This window comes from Centruroides sculpturatus, unplaced genomic scaffold (assembly GCF_000671375.1).
Source record: "Centruroides sculpturatus isolate CEXI.00-Female unplaced genomic scaffold, Cexi_2.0 scaffold26, whole genome shotgun sequence".
Taxonomy (NCBI): Eukaryota; Metazoa; Arthropoda; class Arachnida; order Scorpiones; family Buthidae; genus Centruroides; species Centruroides sculpturatus.
In genome coordinates, this window is record NW_019384653.1 from 348691 (window position 1) to 359315 (window position 10625).

Here is a 10625-nt window from a genome sequence, read left to right on the forward strand (position 1 = left end):
AATTAACATCACTACTATTGATAATTTATATAATACTATAAATGGAATGAAAAACAGTATAAAATAATGATAATATATAATCTAAAATAAAAACACACCTGTTTATACCACCTACTATTTTAACAAGTCTGAGTACTCTTAAAACAAGAAGAATATCCAATGTTCTACTTTTATCATCACCTAAAAAAATATTGAACTTATTTAAAAATAATAAAAAATTGATTGAAGTAAAATTTATAAAATTATATTAATAACATTTGTTTTAATTCTAATCGTACTTTCATGTAATATAAACCATTTATCTCAATTTAAGTTGATAAGCAAATAACAAAATAAATGTAGTTATTAATCTTTCTAATACTTTTGATATATTCAAACATGTCAAATGTAATAGAGTGATTAAAAATTCATACAGTATATTAAATATAAAATGTATAATGCACACAGAACCAATAACCAGCGTGAATAAAACAAAAATTTAACAACTATCTCAAGACAAATGTTTTCCAACTACTTCTGAGTTCTTCAGGTGCTATAATGGTTACCTAATGGATCATCATTTAGGAATATAAAAGCCTTTTTTGAAAGAAATATAAAAGCCCTCTCTAACTATACAGTAGATCTGAAATTGTGGCAGACTTCATACGGGCCAAACTCCTCCTCACTACACCCCACACAGAGCACCTCAGATGGCTGGAGGCTGCAGAAATCTTTAAAGCTAATTTTGCATCATCCTATATAAATTTTAAAGAGAAATGGTTTTGTCAATGGCCGGCAGGCTCTACTTGACACAATGATATAGTGGTTGGTTGAGTCGTCGTTATGTGCAGGACAATGAATGCACAGCTTTAAATTTTTATACTCATACTTCAAATTCTGGTTCAAATTTTATACTTCTTTCAAAAAAAGCTTTTATATTCCTGAATGATGTTCTTTTAGGTAACCATTATAGTGCCTGAAAAAGAACTCAGAAGTAGTTGGAAAACATTTGTCTTGAGATAGTTGTTAATTTTTTGTTTTCTTCACACTGGTTTTGGCATCATTATTTCCTGGTCTGGTGTGTTGTAATTTATTACACTGTTTTTTTTAGTTAAACACTGTAAGCTGATTCAAAAATTTTTCTAATGTAGAATATTTTAGATGAATGAAATAAATGCAAAACATTGCCTTTGGCAAAATTATATTTTTTATTTAATAACTTTGTTAATAAAATATTTTATTAACAAACTTATTAATTGAAAGAAATATTTTCAGTCAAGATTTGACCATCCTCAGTTTACAAAACTTATATTTAACACTTAATATTGTTAAAATAATAACTTACATAAAGAAACTCAACTGGAAACACTCACTTTATCCATAAATTAGCCTTTTCTTTATTTCCCGCTACTAAACAACCAAATAGACAAATGTGAGAACCCAGGCTAGTATTTTTGTAATTTTGATGATCTTAATCTTATTTAATTTTTGTTAAAAAAAAAATAAAATTATTTTATTTAGGCTGGAATTGTCAAATTCAATGGAGGAAATTCAAAAGATTTTCCCACCAATAACATTTCCTCTGTGGGTGACACATCTCCTGATAAAACTAGTCATCGAAGATAATCTTAAAAAAAAAAAAAAAAACTAACTGCCAACTATCTTACCAAATTCGGGCATCAACATAGCAGAGGGAAGACCCTGAATAATAAGAAAGGGGAGAGAAGATCAAAGAGAGTGCTCCTGCCTATTTTTGAAGTGTGAGCTCATCTATGCTGTGCTCCACTGCCAATCTTCCCAATTTCCCATCATTTTCACTGGATCTTAGCCACTCTGAACTACAAACAATTGTTGTGGACATTACATATTCTGGACTTTTAGCTTCAAGACTCATCATAACAAAGCTTTCCCTTCTTCAGGACGTCCAAGTGATCATTGAACATCACAGATCCAGGTATTTATTGACCCACATAAGCAGTTGTAAACACTCTCTCATACAGGCACATATAAAGGTTTATACTCTCTTTCTATTTATATTTTTCTTTGTAAATTTATATTTACTTGAAAAATAAATATTTTTTGTTTTAAGGTTAAATGCATTGTTCATCTGTTTTGTTGTTTAGTAGCTGGAAATAAAGAACAGATTAATTTATGGACATAGCAAAATAATAACTATTTAAGTAATAGAGGTTCCCCATTATCCAAAAGTAGAGCATTCCTGTGTAACATTTCATAAATCACACTGGTATAAAGCAAAGAAGAAATTACCATTAATTTTATAAGAAAAACTTGTGTGTGTTTCCCAGAGTCAAAATTAATTTACCAAATTATACCAAATAATATATAAAGTCTAGAATAATACTAAAATATAGTGAAAACAGGAGTAATATGAGAAATGCACAGCCTATATACAGTAGATATGTACTTTTATTAACTACACCAGAAGTACTTCCTCCAGTAAGTATTCTTTAAACTAGGAAACTGCCCTCTCTGAAAACTGATTAAATCATCCATGAATCCCTTTGAATTCCATTTTTGCAATACTGTCATCACTATTGTCCATTCTTGTTGTTTTGGCTTACCGAAAACACTGGCCGATTTCTTTGTAAGTAAAAATAACTCAAAGAATGCCACACTTTACATATCCATCAATACACTCAAGCAAGATACTTTCCATTTTACTGTTTTATTTTTGCTAATAGATGCACAGAATAAATCAGCATAAAGCACAGAAGCTCAGAGACAAGGTTCAAAGCTATGGTGGCTTGATGCAAAATGTAGTTCCCAGGGAAGGAGCTTGGAGATGCCTCTTGCTACTCAGGGTTCACAATGCCTATAAAATGGCTCTATGCAAAACAAATGCTAAACAATATTTTTGTCTTATGCCTTTTTTCACAAAAGTGAAAATCCTATTTGGATTTTTTTCAGTTATTGATAACAGGTACTAATATAGATTTTTTTTTTATATGAGTAAAATGGTATAAAGTGAACTACTGTAAAGCAGGGGATACTTTTATAGTTCTTATTGATTGTTACATGAATCCTAAATGATGCAATTATACACTTAGAAGGTTAATTTAATTATATCTAATTAAAAATAATAGTTATTGTGATGTTAAATATATATAACACATACCAGTATCTCCTATAGCAGTTTCAACTGCAGTTGCAACAACTGCAGCACCAATTACAACAAAATCAAATCTAAAAATAGAGTTTAATAAAAGATTATTCATTGTAATATTTAATTAAAGAAATTAAAATGAAATAAGAAAAGAACTTTTACATATTCCATAATTTCCGAAAAAATTCTTTGATGCCAAATGTGTATATTTTTGATATTATTTCAAACATAAAAAGAGCGAGAAAACACCATTCTGCTTCATTTATATCAGCAGCAATTAATCCAGCATTCAATAAAATAAAAATGTCAAATAAATATCTGAAATATCTGAAAAAATTTAAAATTACAATAATTAACTATCTTATCTAATATAGAAAAGCTAAATATAGCATTTACAATTAGAATATTAATTATGAAATTAGAATATTAATGAATAATAAATTTATGATTGTGTTTCATATACATTGGTAATTTGCTTATTTCTACAATTCTCTCACTTCCAATTTCTGAGACAAAGAAAAATATAATATTTTCCTATATTTCATAAAAGCTTTCTTCCTGTTACGATATAGATATCAACTAAAGTTTTAAAAAATTTGCTTGTGAAAATCTTAAAACATTTAGAAAATAGAAAATCCTATTAACTAGAAATAAACAGATATAATTATATATACATATATCTATGTATATGTATAATATATAATTAATAATAAATATGTTAATATTAATGTTAATTAATATTAATAATAAATATGGTATATATACCATATTTATTCGCATATAAGACGAGGTTTTTATTCATTTATCACAGCTTCAAATTCCTATGTCCTCCTATATGCACCAGCGAAAGATTCTTTGCATTTTTGCAAATAATTTTTTGAACCATGTATTCAAATTTTTTACCAGAAGCTTACTCCCTTGTATTTAAAAATATAAGTATTTTATCTGGGTCATTTGAATCTTTCTTGTATACTGTCAGGAGTAAAGATGAATAGCAATAGGAAAAGCAAAGCTCATGAATTGAATTCCAGATTGAAATTCCAAAATCACTCAGGAGCCCAATATAAGTTTTAATTCATTCTCAGGTTAAAACAGATGATTATTCAGAAATCAGAATTTGGAGAAAGTCATAAGTGTAAGCGATGGATTGGATTCAACTGTTAAGAATTGGCAAAAAAGATTCTTGTCCAGCTTTACAGGAACAAATTATGTTGATTTTACATGATTTTTCCTTAAAGTTTAAAATGCCAGTAATTTTTGTAGGACAGTGTGTGCATTTACATTTATTTGATATTTTACTTGATTAAACAAAATAAAATTAGAATTTTATTAATAAATCTAATTTTTCTTTATTTTGATCTGTAAAGTCACACCTCATTTTATATGTGAGGTCGTCTATATTTGAGTAAATATGGTATAACTTTAGTTAATATCTATATGGTAAAAAGAAGAAAGCTTTTATTTTCTTTTTATTTCCTATATTTTTCTTTATATATATATAAGAAAAATATCTTACATATTATATATATGTATAAGCATTAAACATATACTAAATACCAAGTTATAAATATTCAGGAAACAACATATTAGAAATAATACAATAGAAAACAATTTTCTTTAAGAAAAATTTCTTTCTGAATCATAGATAATATATTAAACTAACAATGAAAACAAAGTAAAAATAACAACTTTTATGAATGAACAATATATCTACTTTATTGAAGTACTAGAATTATATATAAATAATGTGTGAGATGAATTTTGAAACCCTAGTACTTTCAAGTTTTAAAACTCATTTTCAGGATAGAAATATAGCAAGACCCTGCTTAACCCTGTCTCAATTAATGCTGATTCGATATAATGCAGTCTGCTCAAAGCCTTAAAAAAAAAAAAAGCTCAAAATTTACGTTGATTCAAATTACCATGGTATTTCATTGATTTGTATATAATATGATTATTTACAAACATGAACCAATCAGTAAAAGGTGACAATTCGTTGTAGCGTTGTACTTCCCTTAAATCTATGTTTGTTTTATGCAATTTTGAAAAAAATATACCATCATGGATGACATAGGAAATATCAACTTCCCCTTTATTACTGAACAGAACTGAAAATGTACATGTGTTTTAAACAAGTTAGGGACTCATATTGGAACAGACCTAATATTTACCAGAGATATTGCAAGTTAGAATTTTAAAAGTACACTTCCTGTCACTCTTAGCCTGGGGATAAGTTTAAGTGAGGGTTTGAAGTTAAAGTGTTTAACCGCTAAAATAAAATACTCGCAAATATTTTTATAAATTTGTTTTATCATAATTTCACATTTCTACGAAAACCAGACAAATTAATAATCAATCTGGTCTATGAATTTAAAAACTGGCCTGGTCGCAACACTATACCTGGACTTACTTTAAATAAGTGTCCTACAACAACTAACAACACTAGTTAGTCATTAATAATGTCTATCTCCTGAAATCCCTTATTATAATTCTTAAAAATACTAAAATCTTAAACTAGCATGATCTAAAGGAACATGGTAAAATGCATCTAAATACATGAAGTTTTTTTAAAAAAAGTATATGAGTTTGTTTGCTTCAAAACTACAAATAAAACTTCCCTTCATCCAACCAGAAAATTCTTTTCTCTGTTTTTCATTATTATTAATTTAAATTATTTTCCCTTTTTATTTGTTAATAAATATATTCCAGTAGTTAACTTTTCATATAAAGCTTTCTCATAGATAACATGTACAGTACATTACATAATTATTCCAATTAAAGAAGCCCAGCAGAATAGTAGTTAATAAGTAAAACCTAACTTGCCATAACAACTATCAAATTCTTGTGAATGGCAGTCTACTTAGGTAATTTGGATTTCAAACTCTTTCATATCTAAATATGGGATAATGGAAATGCAACGATTTATTTGTAGGAGATAGTAATAATCAAGTGTTTTCTTGTGAGAATATTTTGTTCCTTATTTTTAAAAATGAGCTATTTTTGAAGTTTTTTTTTAGATATAGTGGTTTATGCTAGGGAATATGAAAATGAGATATTAAATATGAAATATATGGCAAATCTACTCTGAATATAAAATTATTGTTGACTACAATTAAAAAAAAATTATTTCTGTGGAACATACATTGTGCTTTTTTCTACATATTTTAAAATTTTCATAATATATTTACATATAAATAAATATTTAATTTTTGTATAATTATTAAATTTATCAGGAGATAGTGCCTAATGCCTATCTCTAGGAAAAAATTACTGAATATTTAATTATTAAATAGTAGCCATACTATATCCCAATATAATCTGGCAGATTGTTTGACTTTAATCAAAAATCAGGTTACTAGATGTTTATATTTGTTTACATACATATTTCAAGGATTTTTGTAACATATAAATTTGGGCTTTAATTATAATATTGTATCTATTAAATTTGGTGCTTCATTTTGAATATATTTTATTCTACATTAAAAATAAAATTAAAAATAAAATTATTATAAAAATTTTATATTTGAATTATTTTTGTCCTTTTTTTTTATATATATAATTATATTAAATAGTTCTTAAAAATAAACTTTTTATTTTTAAGAAGTAGAGTAAGGAGTTTGGTGACACTTCAAAGTCATACTTAATGCTTTGAGCTGGCCATGCTTGTTGCTATACATCACAAGAAATATTTAATTCTTGAATATTTATTTACTCTGAACTCAAAAGATAACAGTTAAAACTGTGATTACATAACAACAAAGAAAAAAAAACCTTTATTGGCACTCTCTTATACTGAATAAGTTATTTAATTTAAGGTGAGATCCAATAAAGTATTTTTTTGTTACTATTTAAAGAATTTGGAGTTGTTTTCATTACTAAATAAATAAATAAAAAGTTTATGTCCTTACTTTATAAAGGTTCATACAGTTATGATAAAAACAATAGAATAATTGAGTCTCTCTAGATAAAGATCTTGAAGATTTCATGAAACTTAATTTTTGGGTAAATTTAAGTGTACCCAAATATCTTGAACTCTTTCCTCAGATAATTTTATTTGTGAAACTCTTTTTTGTTACACATAAATGTAATGGACCACAATTCCATAAACTTAAAACATTTTGACTTGCATTTTTTCCCATAAACTGTAGCCTTAAAAAAGAAAAGTTACAGAAAATTATGAAAGTTTTCACTATTAAAATTCTCTATTTCCTAGTGTAAGAAATTTCAGTTATTACTTAATTTATTTTAAACAACAATAGCAAGTTAACACTATACTTGGCAATTGGTGACACATGCTGTTAGTCAAACTAGTTCATGGTGTTGTCAAACTTCTTGCTCTACTTGTCATGAGTAAATATTTTATTAAAATTATCTGCATTTTGATAACCTTTTATACTTAATTTGGTTTCTAAGAAGAAAAGAACTGAAACTTTTTATTTTCAATCATCAAAGTATATTCAAAGCTTGTCATTACCTTTATGCATAAACAAATCAAATCCTTACTTAATTTTTATTAAGCAGTGGTTTGTTTTATTTTTTGATTCAATTATTATTTATAGTACAAACTATTGTGTAATTCATTTATTTTATTTTCAATTTTATTATACATTTTAAAATATATATTGCTGTCTAAATTAGATGATAAAATTCATACATTAAATTTCATAAAAAGTTTTGATTATAAATAATACTTTTGATAAACTATTTGGCATGTAATATAGAAATTTAAAAGGTATGTTCAAATTTTTATAAAGGTTTTACATTGTATTTTATCTGACATGCAATTTATCTGAAGACCATTATTCATACAGATAAAAATGTTTTAGTTTAAATAAATAAATTTTTAAACTTAACATTTGGATATATTCCAAAAGAATATAATGATATATTCAAAAATAATAATAATTATTAATTTTGAATGCTTGGACTATATCTTTATTCCTTAACTACATTAATTTATTTCTATTTAGTTAACTTTAAAGACCTATAAAATTAACTTTTCATTGACAGAAAGTTAAATGTAATATGATAAAAGTATGAGCTGAATTTAATAATACATCATAATAAGCTCTTTTGAAAAGTGCATTAAATTTTAAAATCTATATGTTCATTATCTTATTTAGAGAACACATTGAAGAAACTAAACAAGTGTAAGATATAAAAATCTAATTTGTGGTGATTTTGTTATTGAGATATAAATTTAAACATTTTTACCATATTTGAAAATCATATATCAAAATTACTTTAAAATTTTAATTATATTCAAATTTACAAAACTTACTTATGAGAAACAGCAGTACGGAATAACTTTGAAGCTTTAGAGTGATAAAATTTTGGCATGACTTTATCAAATATTGTTTTTCTATCTTTAACTTCAGAAACAGCAACATTTAACAGATCAGCTAAATGCAAAAAATCTGCTTTTCCTACAATTAAAAATATATATTTTATTGAAGTAAATTAAGCAAGTATAAAATTACTGTAGCAAAAATTGAAGTTAAACATGTTATTAAATTTAAAAATGGTTGGACTAAATTTTAATACATCTTTATTAAAGGTTATAATAGAATAAAAAATTCTTTATAGAAATAATCTTGTGAAAATGTACAGCGCGGACAGGAAAACACAGACACGTTTTACTAATTAAACAAGTTTAATTTTGCGCTAACATTAATATATATACAGAATAAGTTCAGATTCCCGCTGTTTACCTACAAACGTTTCCAAAATCCCGAGCGATCAGATATACCAATAGACCGGTAGTTTCTATCTTGGTAACTACTTCCCTACAAATTTAGTTGTGTGTGTAAACTTAAACTAACTTAAAACTAAATTAAACTAAGAGATAGAAAAGATAGAAAGGGAAAATAAGAAGAATTAAAGGACAGAGGGTACCCAATTTTCCTGTTGGTTCTCCACCGTTCCTCGTCTCTGCTTCGTTCTCGTCTGTTCTCCTTTTAGAACGATTTGGGTCCGTTTTGGCGTTTCTCTTTATAATCATCGACCAGATTCTTCTGTCGATCCGCTTATTACGGCCTCCTTCTGCAGCACTCCCCAACTTTCCGTTCCCAAGCCTGCTGCCACTCGTCTCTCGCTCTCTGAGTCCAGCCTAAGAATGCTCGAAAAACCCTTTGTTTTTCGTCTCTTCCAGCCCCGTTTTCTCCTTTTGTTCTCAGGCTACCCCCTGACGGGTTAGGGGTGAGGTCCGGACTCTGAGGTTCCTTTGTCTCGGACTTCCTTTGTCTCGGAAGTCCGAGACAAAGGAACAAAGAAATCGGAAGGAAGGAAAATTCTAGAATTTAAATTAAACTAAAACTATACGGACTAATAATAATAATAACAATATTAATAAAAGAAAACAGGCGTGTAGCCACAATCTAATTAAATTTAATATAAACTAACTTTAGACTAAAGACAATTTATTTTACATTTAATAGCATATCTTGGGATCTTATACCTTTTATTGTTTTATTTTTAAAATAATGTGAACCAAACTGAAAGAAACACGTCAAAATCACTGCTAGAAAGAGTGAGTAAGGCTATAGTTTTGTCATATAGACTCTATCAGAAGCCAAAGCAGAATTTATTATAAGAATAAAAGCCAAAATAAATAAGCAACGAAATTAAGTCAACAATTAAGTGCCCAATGCAGGATCAATTATTTCTGTTTATGCTAAAGATCCAGTCATTAATACTAATTGTCTTAATTTTGATATTCATGTGCATTGACATTAATTGATAGAGAAACTAGACAATCTAGAAAGTATAATAAAATTTTATTGGTTTTATGATATTTTAAAAATTTGAAAACGAAAGATGAATTCTGCAATGTAAAAATAGATTATTATTGAATAAGTCATTTGATTTACAGTTGAATTAAAAATAGAGTTTGATCAAAAATCCATCTTTAAGATTTAAAATTAGAACAGGAAAAATCTTCTTTTGAAACATGTAGATCAATATCTTTTAAAATACTTGGTATGTTATAAATTTTGCCAGTTATAGAGTCTCTTTTGAAGAAGAAATAAAATACTTGTTTTGATTGAGAGAAAAATGTAACAGTTTTATTTTCTCTTTCATTCAAATTTTTTTAGATTTATTTACTATTAGAGGATCTGCTTCCAATCACTTTCAGAGATCTAACCATGGTGGCTTTGCATCGTTTAACAATAAAGAGACCACAAAGGTAAAACAATAAATCAGTAATTTTAAATTTCACCTAAGAAATGAGTAAAATGAAAAAATGGAGACTGCTTACACCAACAATAAATTCTGCATTATATCATTATAAAAGAGAAATATGAATTTGTCACTAAAAAAGTTTGGTTATATGATACAGAATAAACAAGTCCAAAGACATACTGTATATTACTAACACAATTATATTATTATTCAATCTGTTATTTTAATGTGAGATATTTTGTATATTATAATTTATTTTAATATTGTAAATAATTAAAAAATTACAAGTATAAACAAAATGAAATTGAATTATGTTTTTTATATAATTTTATTTAATTAT

The 10625-nt window shown here is 26.5% G+C and overlaps 1 protein-coding gene across 2 annotated transcripts in view; it reads right to left on the minus strand.

Moving 5' to 3' along the window:
* The window catches only part of LOC111626335 (two pore calcium channel protein 1-like), a 64389-nt gene that overhangs the window by 29009 nt on the left and 24755 nt on the right, over positions 1 to 10625 (minus strand). For both annotated transcript variants that reach the window (XM_023369665.1, XM_023369664.1), the window contains exons 10-13: positions 8385 to 8529; positions 3266 to 3430; positions 3116 to 3183; positions 99 to 180 (exon numbers count right to left, since the gene is read on the minus strand). In XM_023369665.1, the coding sequence (XP_023225433.1) occupies positions 99 to 180; positions 3116 to 3183; positions 3266 to 3430; positions 8385 to 8529 (460 nt within the window). The remainder of the gene's footprint in view (positions 1 to 98; positions 181 to 3115; positions 3184 to 3265; positions 3431 to 8384; positions 8530 to 10625) is intronic.